This window comes from Capra hircus, chromosome 8 (assembly GCF_001704415.2).
Source record: "Capra hircus breed San Clemente chromosome 8, ASM170441v1, whole genome shotgun sequence".
NCBI classification, from domain to species: Eukaryota; Metazoa; Chordata; class Mammalia; order Artiodactyla; family Bovidae; genus Capra; species Capra hircus.
In genome coordinates, this window is record NC_030815.1 from 62,320,407 (window position 1) to 62,339,664 (window position 19,258).

At 38.8% G+C, this 19,258-nt stretch overlaps 1 protein-coding gene across 2 annotated transcripts in view; it reads left to right on the forward strand.

Annotated features, from left to right (window-relative positions):
• The window catches only part of TDRD7 (tudor domain containing 7), a 99,860-nt gene that overhangs the window by 43,410 nt on the left and 37,192 nt on the right, over positions 1 to 19,258 (forward strand). For both annotated transcript variants that reach the window (XM_018052198.1, XM_018052199.1), the window contains exons 5-7: positions 1,043 to 1,116; positions 3,385 to 3,602; positions 17,353 to 17,939. In XM_018052198.1, the coding sequence (XP_017907687.1) occupies positions 1,043 to 1,116; positions 3,385 to 3,602; positions 17,353 to 17,939 (879 nt within the window). The remainder of the gene's footprint in view (positions 1 to 1,042; positions 1,117 to 3,384; positions 3,603 to 17,352; positions 17,940 to 19,258) is intronic.

The window sequence follows — 19,258 nt, forward strand, 5'->3', positions numbered from 1 at the left end:
AGAGAATTGATCTAATTTTTAGAATATTCCATACTGTTGAAAAATTGTGAAATAGGTATACTGTGTCACAATCACCTCTGGCCCCATACCCACTGCTGGGAAGTCTTTTATTCATTCAATCATCCTGTTCCTTCTTACAGCATTCACTCCTTCTTGCATGTACCAAGCACTGCCTTAGGCACTAGAAACACATGGCAGACATGAACACAAATTATTTCTGTTTGTGGGTAGGGGGTGGTATTTCTTTGTCCTTACGTTTAGCAAAATTTTCTACTTATTTCCAATACAATTCACACAAAAATTATTTTGGTGAGGGTATGAGGTGGGAAATCTACCTTTCTTTCCCAAGTCGTGAATTGAGCATCCCCCCTCTGGTTTGAAATGCCACTTTTATCTTGTGCTGAGATATTAATATAATATAAGTTGAGTATTTATAAGCTCTCTACTATCTTACTTATCTTGTCCAACTATGTTGTACCTGTATAACACATTTCAGTATCTGGTAATGCAAGTCTTTGATTTTTTAGTTACATTCAAAAATATTCTTTATGTTCAACTGTTTATCCTTTGCATAGTTTTCTTTATTTTGTATTGCTAGTTTCTTAATGCATTTGTGTGCTCAGTTGTGTCTGACTCCTTGTAACCCCATGAACTGTAGCCTACCAGGCTCCTCTGTCTATGCAATTTTCCAGGCAAGAATACAGCAGTAGGTTGTCATTTCCTTCTCCAGGTTATCTTCTGGACCCAGGGATTGAACCCATCTTCTGCATTGCAGGTGGATTCTTTACTCACTGAGCCATTGGGGAAATGTGACTTCCAAGTCCTTTTAAATTACTAGTTTAAATTCAGCCTTTAATATACTTTCCTTCAGTGAATATGAAAGCTGATACAAGGTATCATTTTAATTTTCCCCTTTTGAAATACTTTAGTGACTTATTTTGCTGCTCAATGCCACAGAAACTTTAAATGAAAAGTATAGTGTTTGAAACTTGGTACTGACTTTACCAATTGAATTTTAATTTACCTTTGTTTTATACCTTAGGTTTAGCCCAAAGGCATCCCTTCCACCACGTTTTCAGATGCATCTCTCAAGAACCTGTACTAAGGAAATGAGTGGTATGTTTTCTAAACATTATTTTTGTGATACATTATGGCTTCTGGAGCCTCAGAACCCTAAGAAGAGTGTCTAGTGGTGGCTTTTGACATTTGTTCTCACCTTCTCCCACTTGTAATATGTCTCTCCTCCTCTCTTTTCTGATTTCTTTAAGTTATGAATTATAGTGATCTAAAGACAAAGTAATACCTCTAAGGGTGTCATTGTTATTCTGACTTGAGGCTTTCCTCATGCCAGACCTGTTCTGTCACTTCCGCTTGTTACCTACAGAGATCCTTGTGTCCCTTGTCATTTTCACTCATTAGAGAGTAAGATTTAAAGCACATAAATAGGGGACGTCAACTCAAAAAATAGTTTCAGATACTCATAAAATACTTTCACATACTTAACACTATGTGAAAACTGGGCTCCTAAGCTGTGTGCAATGACTGTAAGCATCTAAATATGAATATAAATATATACAATCCAAAAGGACAATAGAAGACATAATAAAGTTGAAGAATCTGAAGATCAGAAGTGCATACACTTGTCTTCTCCAGCCGAAGTATAAATCCCTTGCTCTTAGACCCACTGGAGGAATACATGGTTTTCAGAATTAGTGCTTATACTGCATGAAATTTATGTAGTTTTAAATGATTTGCTGCTTTACATGTGATTCTTACTGAGTTGAAATCATTTTTTCCATAGGAATATATCTCGAGTATTTCTCATGAAAATTGATGGAACAGTTGATTTTTGTCTCTATCAATTATATTTACATATGCATTTTCTGAAAAATGACCACTCGGTAAAGCCACATACCCTTTAGAGGTTGTAAATCCTTTAAATAGAATAAGCTTTTTCTGCAGAACCAAGAGGACTTGTTTCAGAAGGATTACGATTCACCCAGGGGCTTGGTGAATAACCTCTTACACATAACCTCTTCTAATTGCTGGCAGCCTAGATTACTTCCTTGATTTGTGGAACAAAAGGCACAGAAGCTTAAATAACTCCAGTAGCCCCATGGAGCAGGTGCATTTACAGACTCCAACTACATGCCAACTGATGATTCTCTCTTTAAGGGAGGGACTGGCCAGTTCCAAGAAACTCATCTTTTCCTTCTTCCTGGTTCTTTTATATACATTATTTGGGAAGAACTTTATAAATTAACTGTGCCTTTAATAGGAAACAGATGTGGAAACCCTGGCCCCTCCTATTGGCTGAGCCAAGCTAAGTCTCAGCAAAGGGCAGTTCTCATGCCCTCTGGTGGGTAAGGCAGAGTCAGCATCCAGCCATCCTCAAGGGATGGCTCTCCCTTCTGTTTCCTAGCATCCTCAGAGGCCAGCATCCCCAAACCAGCCTAAGTGTCTCTACAAGCCAATTTTTAAAATAAGATAAAATAAAAATTGTTGAATCCAAGCAGAAATACTGTATGATTAAAATATGAACATATTTTGTTTATAGATGGTAATTTTTTATATACTCTGGTCTGTATCCCAGTAAAATTTTAAAAAGGTTTGGAATGAATTTCATAGTTCTTCCAGAAATGTCAGCTATTGTGGACACTTAAATTAAGATATTAACTCAGGTATTCTAAGTTTTAAATAAAAAATAAATGTAAGAGAGCTAGCCAAAGCTCTGTAATATTCACCTATGAAAAATAAATGACTTATTTTGGGGAAATAAAAACAAATCATTAATAGTTATCTGTGGACACCAGATCTTTTATTTATGTTCATAAACTTTGAACTTTTGCTTAGTGCTAAATTATGTTTTCTTACTAACAAAGGGCAAATTGATCATGTCTTAAAACCTGGAGAGTTGTTTATTTTTTATAAAGTGTTTCTTTGATCTTACTATTAAGGCATTATCCTTATGCTTTGTAAAATACAGCTTTAAATTTAGCATTACATATATACTATTATTGTCTAAAATTTAACCTTTCTTGGTTGCAATTAGAAAATAATTCGTTAAATAATTTCATTATTCTTTATGAAGCAAACATTACCCTGATGTTTAAATTAAACTGTGACATATCCTTGCAACATAAAGGGGCTAGGTTCCCTCTCTGAGTGGCCGTTGACCTTCCTTATTATTTCAGGATTAAAACTTAGAATGAAGTTGTTATGGTCCTGCTCTCCTAATCCTGTTCCCTTTGAAGTCCCTTAACCCCCACAAGCCTGAAGTACAACAAAGCCTAAAGACACAAATACTAGATCAAATACTAGATAATAGGGATAATCTGAAATGTTAAGCATTCTGGTTAATTCTATCATTTTTTTAATTTAAAGATAATTTAAATCAGGCTGTTGAAAAACCAAATGTCACGCCTCCTGCCTCTTACACTTATAAAATGGATGAGGTTCAAAACCGCATAAAGGAAATACTAAACAAGCATAGCAATGGCATTTGGATATCTAAGCTTCCACATTTTTACAAAGAATTATATAAAGAAGAACTAAATCAAGGAATTTTACAACAATTTGAACACTGGCCTCATATTTGCACGGTACGTTTCTTCTTATTCTTCCCTCTTGATGCCTCCTCCCTGCCCCACTGTCAGATTTTGAGTTACTAGTCGTATCATTTTTTATTTGGGGAGCACGAAGCACTTTACATAATATTGCTTCATTTATCTTTTATCACTAAGATTAACACATATGAGTTCTTATTTATAGGAGAAATATGTCTAGGCTGAGAGCTGTGTGTGTTGTAATTGCTGTGTATTTAATATATGATCATATATATATATATATACACCATTTAGTATTGAGTAGTTACCAGTAGATACTGATGGCTTTGTCATTTTAATAATTTGAACTTAACTGGTAATAGAACATTTTTTGTTGGCCTCAAATTTTATATGCTTGTTCCTGAGCATTTTTAAAGACATTCAGCTGAACAGATTTTAGTTATTTTGGCTAATTATTTATAGAATACCTTTTAAAAATTAATACAGAATTCAGATTTAAAATTTTTAAAAACTCCATTGAAGAAAAAATTTGAAAAGTGAGCTAACATCAATTTTCATGCCTGTTCCTACTTGAGAGTCTGTTATAATAAAATGATGGATCAGAGTAGTTTATCAGAAATCTTAGTTCAGCCAAAGAGAGAAAACTAGCTTCCTAAAGGTAAATAACTAATCTTTAGATAATTCTTTTTTAATATAATTAGTTACTTTTGGCTGCACTGGGTCTTCGATGCTGTCCGCAGGCTTTTCTCTAGCTGTGGCAATTGGGGTCTACTCTCTAGTTGCAGTGCACAGGCTTCTCATTGCTATGGCTTCTCTTGTTGGGAGCACGGGCTCTAGGCGCCTGGGCTCAGTAGTTGTGGTACATGTGCTTACCCCATAGCAGTGGAATCTTCCCAGGGCAGGGATCAAACCCATTTTCCCCTGTATTGACAGGCAAATTCCCAAACGCTGGACCACCAAAGAAGTCCCTCGATATTTCTTAATGCTATTTACATAGACTATATTCAACAAAATAACTTCTAAATAGTAGCATTAGCTTTACTTGGTGCTTCTAAGCTTATAGAATTAAATATGCATGACAATTATTATTTGACACAGGGCTTTCATTTCTCTAACTTAATATGTATTTTGGTCCCCAACGCTGGGCGCAGTATGGGCCACTCCCTCTTATAGGCATCTGGCCTAAAGACAGCATGTATTTTTATAACCACTGTTTCCTCCAGGGCACTAACATCTGCTCCGGTCCCGTGTGCTTTCCAGACAAGGGTTATGTATCCATCCATCCATCCATCTATCTTGCTTGTTCTTACATCATTAACTCTACACCTGCAGGTACCAAGCAGTGCCTTAGGTACTGAGACCACCTTAGGGCAATGTAATACGCTGATGAATACACGGTGTGAAGTGAGAAAACAAGAAATACCAAACTGGAAATATGGCTGTTTCCCTCCCTATAAAGTCAAGAATGATCATAAGAATGTTATCCCTGATTTATGTTGACTGTGGGGTTTGTTCTTGTAGTAGGAATTTCTAAGGTCGCTGTTTGATTTATTCCATTTTTATTCTTTCCTGGGAAGAATATTCTTACTGAATGCAGGCTGAGCAGCATTGAGGAACCTCTCAGGTTTCCATAATCTAAAGAAGACTTTTGAGGTTTCACCAGGCTGCTCTATCTGAAGGTTCAGGGCCTGGAGCTTCTTCTTGAAATGCATATGGTTCTTTTATTTTTTAAATCCATAGATATTCATGAACTTATGTTTTCAATGAACTTTAAGTCCTCTTATTGTGAAGATACACGTGTAACTCACTAGTAAGTTTCCAAAAAGAAGTTATCTTTGGAGTAAAAGAACTTTAAATTAACTTCACAGATTCTTAATGTAGTATATTTCTGGTTGATGGTTCCCTAGTGGCTCAGACAGCAAAGAGTCTGCCTGCAATGCAGAACACCTGGGGTTTGATCCCGGGGTTGGGAAGATCCTCTGGAGAAGGGGATGGCAACCCACTCCAGTGTTTTTGTCTGGGAAATCCCATGGACAGAGGAACCTGGTGGGCTACAGTCCATGGGGGTTGCAAGGAGTAGTACACCATTGAGCAACTAACACTTTCTTCACCTTTCTGATTAGTTTGTTTTAAACTGCATGATAATAACTAGTATTTGTGTAGCTAAATTTATGGCTTTGGGAGAGAAATTCTCATCCTTACTACTTTTATGTCTACAGACCCTCAAAATTTCTTTTGCCAGGATTGCAGGTGACAGAATACCTGTCTCTTTGATGTTAAAACTTTACCTAAAATGGGTGGTTTCCTACTAAATTTCAGGTGCTAAAATAATTTTTAATTTTTTGGTTGCTCAAATGCATCTTTGTTGCATGATTATTTCTGTCTAGGTAATGAGGGTAGAACGTGAAGCAGAAATAAAATGTTATCTTTCTTATCTCCATGCTGTTTTTCTCAATTTTAATAGGACTGTTTAGATGTAATCACTATCAGTTGTCAGGTGTGAGAAATTGATTAGTGAATTGTGTCTAGAATGACAAAACTGCCAGTTTTAATGAGATCTATCAGTATTTTTCAAAATGGTCTTTTTAGTAGCCTGATTTTTTTAACAGACTGCTGGTAAACAGTTTCAAAATGTTACACCATGGTCAATTTTAGACAGTTTTAAATAGCTACACCATGATTATTTTCCCTTTCTTCTGACTTCTTGCTTTTCACCTTGCTGGAAAGCAGGAACACTGATAGAATGCCCAGGGCTGATTCTACTGCAGATAGGTCAGACAGGTTAGAACACACTGCACTGCAGAAATTTTAGGGTGAAAAAGACTTAGTGATATGTATCTCCATGTGGCTTGTTGTGTAACTGAAGAAGAAATCTGAGTGCACTGTATTTCTTTCTTTTTTTTTAAAGTGATTTCTCTCCCAGTCATATAAAATATTCCATATAAAAGTACTGAAAAATAAAGTTATAAAAAAAATAAAATCATCCATCATCCTAGCACCCAGAGATAATCACTTTCAGGAGTTCCATTTGAGTGTAGAATGGGTCGCATCAGCTCAAGGGACCAAATAACAGCTCTGAAATTTTGCCTTGATGGAGGTTTGATCAGCTCTGTGCTTCGAGTCACTTTACAAGTTTTTTAGATGGCATCTTGATACAGGCAGAAGTATGCTTTGAATCTGTTGTTTTTAACCTTTTGGATCTCTCTAGCAGCAAAATGTGTACTGACAGTTTTAAAAGCTAAAGAGAATATAAAGCCATATTAACAATGATGACCCAGTTCCATAGTGTTCCTAAAGAACTTGTGCAGAAGCTGTCTTGGAAAGACTCAGAGCCCAAGATGGCAGACCATTGGCCAAGGATACGAAGCATCTAAGAATTGCTTTTGGATCCTAGGAGAAAGATAGCAACACCTCCTGGCTCTTCTGAAGGGGTGGCCTTATTAATAATGTTTTCTTTAATTATTGTATTTGGCTGGTATTATATATATAAAATGCTTCTGTGAGCCACTCACTGACCTGGGTGCTAAGAATAACAATAAACAAGACAGACCTGAGCTTTGCCCTTCTGGAACTTACGGAACTTTTCCCTGCCCAATAGGGAAAATAAGCACTGAACAAATAAGGGTAAATTATTATGAAGGAGAAATGTAGGGTGTTAAGGAAACATGTAAACAGGAGGGTGCAGCATAGTCAGCCAAGTCAAGAAAAGCTTCCCAGAGAAGGTAGCTGTTACACAAGAATTTCAAATCTTGTGACAATGATTGTTGAATACCAGAGATTTTGTTGAAATCCTCCACTTTCTGAAACATGGGTGGCGAGAGAAACCTCTCCATTCCTGCATGACATGGAGTATCTGTCTTCAGTGCCTTGCCTGAAGCTATGTGGAGAGCTAGGGGGTGGGTGGGGACTGCTTTAGAACCAGACAGGAACAGATGCGCTTAGCTGAAAAGACTCTCTGCTGGTTCCTCAAAGGCCTAGCAGAGCAGCACTGGGGGTAGCTTCAAGATAGTGGGAAACATTCTGAGTTCAGCTAGAAGCACATCAAGCCTTAATCACAGAACATAACATTAGTGAATAATAACATAAAATGATAAAATGAGGAAAATACCTAATGATGCTAATTACTCATGCTTTTACAAAAAGGTTTTACTGTTAGTCTATAGTTTATATGTCATTTTTTTGTTTGTTAGAAATCACTGAGCTTTAAGTTGTTTAGTCCTCCTAATACCGCAGACTTAAAAATTCCTGAAGTTCTGGATTGCAATTTCTATAATATCAAAGGCGGCAATAGCAGTTGTGCCACTTATATACTTTTGTATGTTCAGGAATTTGTCTTAACTTTAATTATGATAATTAATTATGTAAAATAAAGCACCTGTCAGCCCATGAATTGCCTCTTTTTTAAAAGCCTGGATATGTCTGTAAAAACACCTTGAATTCTAAGGAAGTGAACATAAATGAAACAGCAGTGATGTATCCTCAGCTTTAACAGTATTGATACAATCTATACGGCCATTCCAGCAGAAGCAGCACTGAGAAGTAAAGCCAGGACTTAAAAGTACAGCCATAATAGCGAATTGGAATCCAGTATCTTTTCTGACTTTTCATCAGTGAAAAGAAACATACAATGAAGACATTGGAATAGTTTTAAAATTTAAATTCAGTGACCATCTGAGTAGGAGAAAGATAAAATTGCACTGCAGTGAAATCAGAATAGGACACTTGGGGAGTAATGTGATGTTGCTGTTCCAGAAGTTGAAACAGAAAACTGCCCATAGGCCCAATAGTACAATAGAATTTGGTCTTTGGATTTGGTTTTTGCCTTGACCATTACTTATTGGTATTACTTTCAGTGTACAGATCAGGGCCTCAGTCTGCTCTAAAGTATGACTGTTCTTCCATCTCTTAGAGTTGTTAGAATTAAGTGACACAAACTTTATTATAAAAGAGCAGCTGCCAGTACAGTATAGAAACATAGCAGGAATAGGAAAGGACAGCTGTTCTTTTTCCAGGGGCAGCCCAGCTTAAATGAAAGCAGGTTAAAACCCACTGGTAAAGCAGAGGCATTACCAGAAAATGCTACAAAGGTGCTTCTGTCAATAAAACAGAGGTAACACGAAAGAGGACAGAACAAAGCTTAAACTGAAAAATAAGGAGCAGTGGACAAAGAAAATGACACTCTTAGATGAAGTGGATTTCTCCCCTAGAGTTAATGAAAAGCATATCTAGTACCTGCTTGGCTTAGAATACACAGTGAAAGCCAGAGCTGCCACCCAAGATTATCCCCCAAAGATCTGCACACATTTAACCAGGATAAAGTTTTCCTGGGGAGACCTGTGAACAAGTGCTGAACCTCAGGCCATGCTAAAGGAAAACGGCTTGAAATTGATCCAAATACAAATGATTGTAGTCAGCATCAGTGCGAAGTCCTTAGTAGGAAAGGGGTGAGAGTGAAAGAGTATTGACCTTGAAATATATAATGTCTATAAAACTACTCACCCTAGGTGGTGAAAAAAGAGTTTCTCTAGGTAGATGGTCTGTGAACAGATGGGGTAGTCTGCAAGGAACCTTTTACCTTTCCCTTTGATTAACTCTCTGTGGAACATACCACAAACACCTGTACTTTCTTAAACAGAAGTGACGAAAAATTATTATTTTCTGAACTATCCTGGGCAGAGTGGGAGCCTCTGCAGGGGAGGGTGGCAGATGTAGGTGGTCTGGAATGGTAAATTGGGTATTAACTCATCTTCGTGTATTATACTGTGTGAAGTATAAGCCCCACCCACTGCCCTTCGAGGCTTCAGATCTTAACCTATCAGTTTTTTCTTCACTGGGGACCATTTCCTCATCTCTTTCTCAATTGACCAACCCTTCCAGAACTTCTCAGCTTTAACACAAAAAGCCTGAGCTCTGTAGGAGGTCATCAACCAGTCTTTCTTTCTGTGAACTGACTAATCGTAGGTGCAGGCTTCTGGTCAAGGACTCTTTGATGTTTTAGTTATTGCTAGGTACCCAGGGGTCTTTACTCCCTGCTGAAACTGAATTTTTTAATTGGTTTGCTTTTGAATTACAAGCTATTGCTAATACTTGGGATGCTGGAAGGCAAGTCTCCAGGTGAATGTGATTTATCATCAGTTGAGTTCAGTCGCTCAGTCATGTCTGACTCTTTGCGACCCCGTGGAATGCAGCACGCCAGGGTTCCCTTTCCATCACCAACTCCCGGAGCGTGCTCAAACTCATATCCATTGAGTCGGTGATACCATCCAACCATCTCATCCTCTGTCATCCCCTTCTTCTCCTGCCTTCAATCTTTCCCAGCATCAGGGTCTTTTCCAATGAGTCAGTTCTTCGCATCAGATGGCCAAAACATTGGAGTTTCAGCTTTAGCATCAGTCCTTCCAATGAGTATTCAGGACTGATTTCCTTTAGAATTGACTGGTTTGATCTCCTTGCAGTCCAAGGGACTCTCAAGAGTCTTCTCCAACACCACAGTTCAAAAGCATCAATTCTTCGGCACTCAGCTTTGTTTATAGTCCAACTCTCACATCCATACATGACCACTGGAAAAACCATAGCTTTGACTAGACGGACCTTTGTTGGCAAAGTAATGTCCCTGCTTTTTAGTGTGCTGTCTGGTTTGGTCACAGCTTTTCTTCCAAGGAGCAAGTAAGTGCCTTTTGATTTCATGGCTTCAGTCACCATCTGCAGTGATTTTGGAGCCCTGCCGCCCCCACCGCAAAAAAAGTGTGTCACTGTTTCCATTTTTTCTCCATCTATTTGCCATGAAGTGGTGGGACTTGATGCCATGATCTTAGTTTTCTGAGTGTTGAGTTTTAAGCCAACTTTTTCACTCTCCTCTTTCACTTTCATCAAGAGGCTCTTTAATTCCTCTTCGCTTTCTGCCATAAGAGTAGTGTCATCTGCATATCTGAGGTTATTGATATTTCTCCCAGTAATCTTGATTCCAGCTTGTGCTTCATCCAGCCTGGCATTTCACATGATGTTCTCTACATATAATAAGCAGGGTGACAATATCCAGCCTTGATGTACTCCTTTCCCTATTTGGAACCAACCTGTTGTTCCAAGTCCAGTTCTAACTATTGCTTCCTGACCTGCATACAGATTTCTCAGGAGGCAGGTAAGTTGGTCTGGTATTCCTGTCTCTTTAAGAATTTTCCACAGTTTGTTGTGATCCACACAGTCAAAGGCTTTGGCGTAGTCAATAAAGCAGAAGTAGATGTTTTTCTGGAACTCCTTTGCTTTTTCTGTGATCCAAAGGATGTTGGCAATTTGATGTCTGATTCCCCTGCCTTTTCTAAACCCAGCTTGAACATCTGGAAGTTCTCGGTTTACAGACTGTTGAAGCCTGGCTTGAAGAATTTTGAGCATTACTTTGCTAGCGTGTGAGATGAGTGCAATTGTGTGGTAGTTAGAATATTCTTTGGCATTGCCTTTCTTTGGGATTAGAATGAAAACTGACCTTTTCCAGTCCTGTGGCCATCGTTGAGTTTTCCAAATTTGCTGACATATTGAGTGCAGCACTTTAACAGCATCATCTTTTAGAATTTGAAATAGCTCCTTTTTCCTATTTATTGGATAGTGATTTATCATACTGTCTCAGGTTTCTATTGAGTGGTGCCCATATAAAGTAAAATTTAGAACATAATTTAAAATCTTCAACACAAAGAAACCACTACCCAATGGAAACAAAGCTGTGGTTAAATAAGACCCATACAACTGCTTTGAAAATTTTAATTTAATTGAACAGTACCAATTCTGTTACAGAATCCCAAAGAAAATTCTAATTTTGTTTGAAACAGTAGGTTTACTTTAGCAACCCACCTGAGTTAGCAGGTGGATCTTCATAGACTCAAAGGAGTTTGGCTTCAAGAACTTTACAGCACAGGTAAATTAGGAAGAAGTGAAGACTTCTTAGTATTAAGAGATGATTTCTAGGTATATAGGATGAAAGCTTTTATTTTTTGAATGTGCAGAGCTCCTGAAGAAGTTGATGTTTTAAATCCTTGGGTCTCATATCTACCAAACCTAATCTGTCAACTCCAAACTTACAGAAGCTCAGAGGGATGTGAGAGAAGTATCTCATTCAAGTCATGATTCTAAATGAGACAGAAATCAAATAAATACAATGAACTTGTGGAAATAGAATGTTTAAGACATGTTAGATTCTAGAATATTCTGATGATCACCAGAGGAGATCATGTCAGTTCCCAATCATGGGACTCATGATATTTGGAGTGGATATCCAAAACCAAAGAAAGAATGTAGGGCCCAAAACAAAGAAAATGAAGAGAAGAATGGCAGGATTATGATCCTGAGTCTTCTATAGAACAGGAGGCATTTTGAGCCCCTCCTCAGGTATGTACCTGAATCAGGTAGACTAAAGGAACCAGAAGTTGTAAAAGCACCTCTTGAGAGATCCAGTGGGAATGTTTAGCAGCTGGTTATCACACTAAGGAAATAATAACAGCCATGTTTCAAGTAGCAGTTGACTTACCTTGGTCATTTGTGAAGGCCAGAAGACAGCTATTCTGTTTTGGGGAATGAGACAATAGAACATGTAAATCTGGTAAGAAGTACCCAAGCACAGTGAAGAGTGGACACCATACGTAACCACATTCCAGCAGTTTCTTGCCTTTGGAGAGATTCTCATAGGCTGGGGACAGTATTGTAATAGGTATATTTTCTAAGGCAGTTGACCAGCAAATTAAAAAAAGACACATGCTTTGGAGGACACATGGTGATTACATTGGAATTCCTGAGAAAAACAAATTTTCACTTGTATAAAAAATTTAAGACTTTAAGTTGGAAAAATTATGTTTGTCTTAAATTACATATACTTTAAAAAATAATGAGTTTCATGATTTTTTTCTTTTAAGTGACCTTTCAGCCATTCCCCAAAGATTGGCTAATGAAGTATGTGGACAGGGAATATTTTCCATGTCACTAAATTATCCATGAATATTTGTCTAACATGTTGAAGGACCTCTGAATCAACTCGTTAAGTGTCAGGTTCAGTTCCTAAAGTCAGGCCTGTGTTTAACCTTAGTAAATGCTAATTTAATTTTAGGGAGGCCAAATCACTAGCCAACAAAGTGGATTTTGGCATATAACCAACCTTCTAGAGATCAAAAAGAAGTCAGTAAGAACTGGAAAGTGCCTGCAATTCAAGGAACTAGTCATTTTGGGGATTGGCAGTGGTAGGATCGGGTATGTACCTTAAACAATGAAAATAAAACTGCTGAGGAAACAAGTATACTTTCTAGATTAGATGATTCTTTGGCTATTGTTTGTATTTTGGATAAACTCAGGCTTATTGGTCAAAAGTCTCTTTGATGGGCTGACTGGCAAAGCTTAATATAAATGCTCCAGATGGAGCCCTGGAAGCTTCCTACTTAAAGGTGATTTTTAAACATTAGTCTGGAATAAAGGCTAGAAAAATGTGACTTCTCCTCTTGCCCTGAACACATTCACATCAAGTGGACCAAATATTCATAACTTCTGTTAAGACAGTAAGCCCTAGTTGGAAGAACTCAGGGTATTGGTCATGTTTAGAGGTCATGCTTAGAGCTTTGACAAAGTACATTGTTAGGTAATAGGTTCTGATTACATCTGGAGCACAGATGGGAACGGAAGCTTTGGGGCTAAGAGTGGGGAAGGCTAATAAACAAACATTGAAGTATCTCATATTCCCAGTTAACTCGTTGGAAAGAAAAGGATAATAAAGCTAAAGAACTCTTATCCTCATTTGGATCAGAAGAAGCTATATCAACAGTTGGTCATAGGGCTAGTGAGAGTTATTTTAGATATATAAGGTGGGCTATATTCCACTGAAACTAGCTTCTCCATCTAGTGAGAGAGTTCCAGAAAAATATCTACTTCTGCTTTATTGACTACGCCAAAGCCTTTGACTGTGTGGATCACAACAAACTGTGGAAAATTCTTCAAGAGATGAGAATACCAGACCACCCGACCTGCCTCCTGGGAAGTCTGTATGCAGATCAAGAAGCAACAGTTAAAACTGGACATGGAACAACAGATTGGTTCCAAATTGGGAAAGGAGTATGTCAAGGCTGTATTTGTCACCCTGCTTATTTAACTTAAATTCAGAGTACATCATGAGAAACACTGGGCTGGATGAAGCACAAGCTGGAATTAAGATTACTGGGAGAAATATCAATAACCTCAGATATGCAGATGATACCACCGTTATGACAGAAAGCAAAGAGGAACTATAGAGCCTCTTGATGAAAGTGAAAGAGGAGAGTGAAAAAGCTGGCTTAAAACTCAACATTCAAAAAAATGAAGATCATGGCATCCAGTCCCATCTGTTCAGTTCAGTCGCTCAGTCATGTCTGACTCTTTGTGACCCCATGAATCGCAGCACGCCAGGCCTCCCTGTCCATCACCAACTCCCAGAGTTTACTCAAACTCATGTCCATCGAGTCAGTGATGCCATCCAGCCATCTCATTCTCTGTTGTCCCCTTCTCTTCCTGCCCCCAATCCCTCCCAGCATCAGTCTTTTCCAGTGAGTCAACTCTTCGCATGAGGTGGCCAAAGTTTTGGAGTTTCAGCTTTAGCATCAGTCCTTCCATTGAACACCCAGGACTATCTCCTTTAGGACAGACTGGTTGGATCTCTTTGCAGTCCAAGGGACTCTCAAGAGTATTCTCCAATACCACAGTTCAAAAGCATCAATTCTTTGGCGCTCAGCTTTCTTCACAGTCCAACTCTCACATCCATACATGACCACTGGAAAAACCATAGCCTTGACTAGATGGAACTTTGTTGACAAAGTAATGCTTCTATTTTTAATAAGCTGTCCAGGTTGGTCATAACTTTTCTTCCAGGGAGCAAGTGTCTTTTGATTTCATGGCTTCAGACACCATCTGCAGTGATTTTGGAGTCCAAGAAAATAAAGTCTGTCACTGCAAGGAGATCCAACCAGTCCATCCTAAAGGAGATGAGTCCTGAATACTCATTGGAAGGACTCATGTTGAAGCTGAAAGTCCAATACTTTGGCCACCTGATGTGAAGAACTGACTCATTTGAAAAGACCCTGATGCTGGGAAAGATTGAAGGCAGGAGGAGAAGGGGATGACAGAGGATGAGGTGGTTGGATGGCATCACCAACTCAATGGACACGAGTTTGAGTAAACTCTGGGAGTTGGTGATGGACAGGGAGGCCTGGCATGCTGCATTTCATGGGGTCCCAAAGAGTCAGACACGACTAAGCAGCTGAACTGAACTGATCCACTTTAGCAAAGGTGTTGCAGAGAGTTGAGAAGATGCTGCTAGGTGAAGACTGAAGAAGGGTTTTAAGATGGACCCAGAAGGCTCAATTGACTTTGGATAATGGAGATTGCCATGTCTAAATCTAAAATTATACAAACTGGGATTCTGCATGATAAGTGAATAGCACATAAAAATAGAATTCTTGTTTATTTTTTGCATTTTTCTCAAAAAGTATGTTTTTCAAACTTGCTCTGGATACCCGATCTGTGTTCATGTATCTTAAGTGTCTTAAAGCACAGTGAAGATTGGCATTTTAAGATACCATATGTTAGAACATGAGTCTCTAGAGAGGTGGGCTAACCATTGAGAGCAAGACGAGGAGTGTCCAGATATTTGTGTTTCTGGCCTTAACATTAAGGACACATCTAGAGTGTCTCATAGTGTCAGCAGGAGTCCACCAGTGATGACAGAATACCTGCAGATGCTGAACACACACTGTATTATTTCTGCTTTCATTGATGCTTCAAGTTTGTCAGGCATGTACCTTTCCCAAATCTTAAGCATGCATGGGCAGAAGAATGAGGAGGAAAACCTAATGTTTTACATGTATATTAGCATTCTTAAGATCTCCTCTTAGGTGTCATCCAGAATATAGCAAGATTAAAAGGAATCTAATTTAATATTAAATTGACTTACATCTTTTGACTTATTAAAGCTCTTCTCTGGTAATAAGAGGATACCTTCTTTATGTATACATACAATTGACCCTTGAACAACATGGAGGTTAGGGGCACCAACCTTATGTACAGTTGAAAACCCTTGTATAGCCTTACCCCCCCCATATCCACACTTGCCACATGTGATAGGCAGCATTTTCCCCTGAATTTTCACAATCGAGATGCAATTCACACACCATCGAATGCATTTAAATTTATTTTATTTATTTATCTTTGGCTGTGCTAGATCTTCATTGCTATGGATTGTGTAGTATTCTAATGCATATTTAGTGAAAGAAATCTGCATGTAAGTAAGTGGACCTGTGAAATTCAAACCCGTGTTATTCAGGGGCAAACTGTATTTATGGTCTCTCTTCCTAAGTATTATATAGAAAATTAGTAAATGAAGTCAATGTTATTTACTGACAAGCTACCTACCCAGCATACCTTAATAGTCTGTTCTTTTGGGAGAAGAGGGTATTTCTCATAAGCTTGCATTATCACCTTAGTGGTCTGGGTAGTCTCCTAAGGGCTAAAATTTCAGCTAAGGAATAGGTGAATAGGATACGACAAAATAGAAAATTTTCAGAGGGCTATGCTTACTAATTTCTATCTAATCAGAAGTTGAGAAACTTTTTCTGTTAAGGACCAAGTAAGTATTTTAGGTTTTGCAGGCCACGAGCTATGTGACTGTCATCCACAGTCTGGCACAACTGCTTGACTCTGCCATGGGAGTGCAAAAGCAGCCATGTGCACTACATAGAGCCTGGCTGGGTGCCAGTAAAACTTTGTTGATGTACACTGAATTTCATTTTCATGTCACAAAGTAATTCTTCTCATTTTTTCCAACAATTTAAAAATAGAGGGAGGGACTTCCCTAGCAATCCAGAGGGTAAGACTCTATGCTTCCACTGCAGAGGGTGTGGGTTCAATCCCTGGTTGGGGAACTAAGATCCCGCATGCTATACAGTGAGGCCAAAATAAAGAAATAAATGAAAGAAACACCTTTAGAAAAGTATAAAAGTCATTCTTAGGTCACAGACTAGGCAAGAACAAGTAGCTGGCTGCATTGGGCTATAATAGCCTATAGTGTGTGACCCCTGATCTAGAAGTAGACAGGCTTAGAACTTGGGGAAATGGTACCATGCATGTTTTTCTTCTCCTCCTTCTCTTACATGCCATGCCTCTCTGGAATGTTGTGAAAAGAAAATTGGATTATGTACACATGCTGGGCATTTTTAATTCTTGTTCGTTAGAGGGGCAACACTTTTAGTTCTTTCTAGTGTGGTGGTTGGAAAAAGTGTTCCTTACCTCTAGAGTGACCTTTTTCTACAAAATGAGAAGCTGAGGGTTTTCTCAGGATATTGCAGGAAGAAGAGAGCTAGCACTTCATTTTTGCCCGAATATTTCCAGCTTTCTTCCCAGTGGTTTATTCCTGACAGTCCTGATACCTTTCCATGATTTTATGCCTCCTCATATTCTGTCAATTTTCTAAGCTGTTGCTTTGGATTTGTCAGAGAGAATGAGGTGAGATGTGGTGTACAAGGCAGAAGCATCTGTGGTTTCCTAGGGTTGTTGGAAGTCAGATGTTTCACAGGGAGATCCCTATTATTTAATTTCCCTGCCTCTTTCTGAAATGCGGTGCACAATCATGTTCACAAGTAAAGGCAGTGACTGAGAAGAGTAAAATGTATACTTTTATGTTCTCTTCATTAATTTGAAAAGTGTTTTTCTCAAAGTTAAAATGCATTCATGTGTTTTCACATTGTATATAGCCATTAAAATATCTGTAATTTGCTCTATTTAAAAATTTCAGGTGGAAAAACCTTGCAGTGGTGGTCAGGATTTACTTCTTTATCCAGCTAAGAGAAAGCAGCTTTTGAGAAGTGAACTGAACGCTGAAAAAGTGCCTCCATCCCCACTACCTGCTCCAAAACAAATACCACCACTCAAAGGGTGTCCTGCAGTTATGCCAGGAGACTTTAAAGAGAAAGTTGCAGAGCTGTTGGTGAAATACTCAAGTGGTCTTTGGGCCAGTGCACTCCCGAAAACATTTGAGGACATGTACAAAGTGAAATTACCCGAGGATGCCTTAAAAAATCTTGACTTGCTTTCTGACGTGTGCACCATAGACTACATTTCTGGAAATCCCCAGAAGGCCATTCTGTATGCTAAACTTCCATCGCCCGCTGACAAAATCCTAAAGGATGCAGAGCAAGCATGTGGAAATTATGATATCAAGTCTATGGTTGAACAAGAATATTTGCAGATAGAAGAAAACATTGCTGAAAGTACAGACAACTTTATGGAGACTGTGACAATTCCTCCATTAATCATTCCAACTGAGACATCACCATCAGTCTTGGTGGTTGAACTGAGCAACACAAATGAAGTGGTTATCAGGCAAGTTTATTTTCTAATTCTTTAGAATCCTGGTAAAGATCTCCAGGAGAAGGAAATGGCAACCCACTCCAGTATTTTTGCTTGGAGAATTCCATGGACAGAGGAGCCTGGCAGGCTACAGTTCATGGGGTTGCAAAGAGTCAGACACGACTGAGCAGCTAACACTTTCACTGTCACTACTGTTGCTACTTGGCTTTTCTTCACATGGGTGCTGGTTGAGGAAGAATAATATATTTTTAGTTATAAATATAGTTATAATGATTCTTGCTGCTGCTGCTGCTGCTAAGTTGCTTCAGTCGTGTCCTACTCTGTGCGACCCCAGAGACAGCAGCCCACCAGGCTCCCCCGTCCCTGAGATTCTCCAGGCAAGAACAATGGAGTAGGTTGCCATTTCCTTCTCCAATGCATGAAAGTGAAAAGTGAAAGTGAAGTCACTCAGTCATGTCTGACTCTTAGTGACCCCATAGACTGCAGCCTACCAGGCTCCTCCATCCATGGGATTTTCCAGGCAAGAGTCCTGGAGTGGGGTGCCATTGGCTTCTCCAATAATGATTCTTAATAAATGTTAAATGTTCAAAATAACTATTTCAGAAGAAAAGATTTGTAACAGTTTTAAAAATTGGAATGATGATATGGTCTGAACTGAAAAAAAAAATAAGTCAAAAGCTTAATAGTAACTATATATTAATATGTCAGAAGCAATACCTAATCCATAGTAAAAGCAACCATCCACTATGTAGGAAATACTGTTTAATCTGGAATTATGTAGCATTTATGAAAAGTCAGAATAGCCAGTCACCACCTTCCTAGTGTAATATCAGATTAGCCCTCTGCTTTCTTGAGCCTTTTGTATTGCCTGGGAGAAGGAATTATTGCCTAAGTGGCTAATGATTATTGAAATTGTAAACAAACAGTCCAGCTCCAGGTACTTGATGTGGACTTTGGAGAAAGTGCAGACTCATTTCAGTTCAGTTGCTGAGTTGTGTCCAACTCTTTGCAGCCCCATGGAATACAGCACACCAGGGTTCCCTGTCCATCACCAACTCCCGGAGCTTGCTCAAACTCATATCCATTGAGTCAGTGAAAAATATAATCCAACCGTCTCATCCTTTGTTGTCCCCCTTCTCCTCCCACCTTCAGTCTTTCCCAGCATCAGGATCTTTTCCAATGAGTCAGTTCTTCGCATCAGATGGCCAAAGTATTAGAGTTTCAGCTTCAGCATCAGTCCTTCCAATGAGTATTCAGGACTGATTTCCTTTAGGATGGACTGGTTGGATCTCCTTGCTGTCCAAGGGACTCTCAAGAGTCTTCTCCAACAC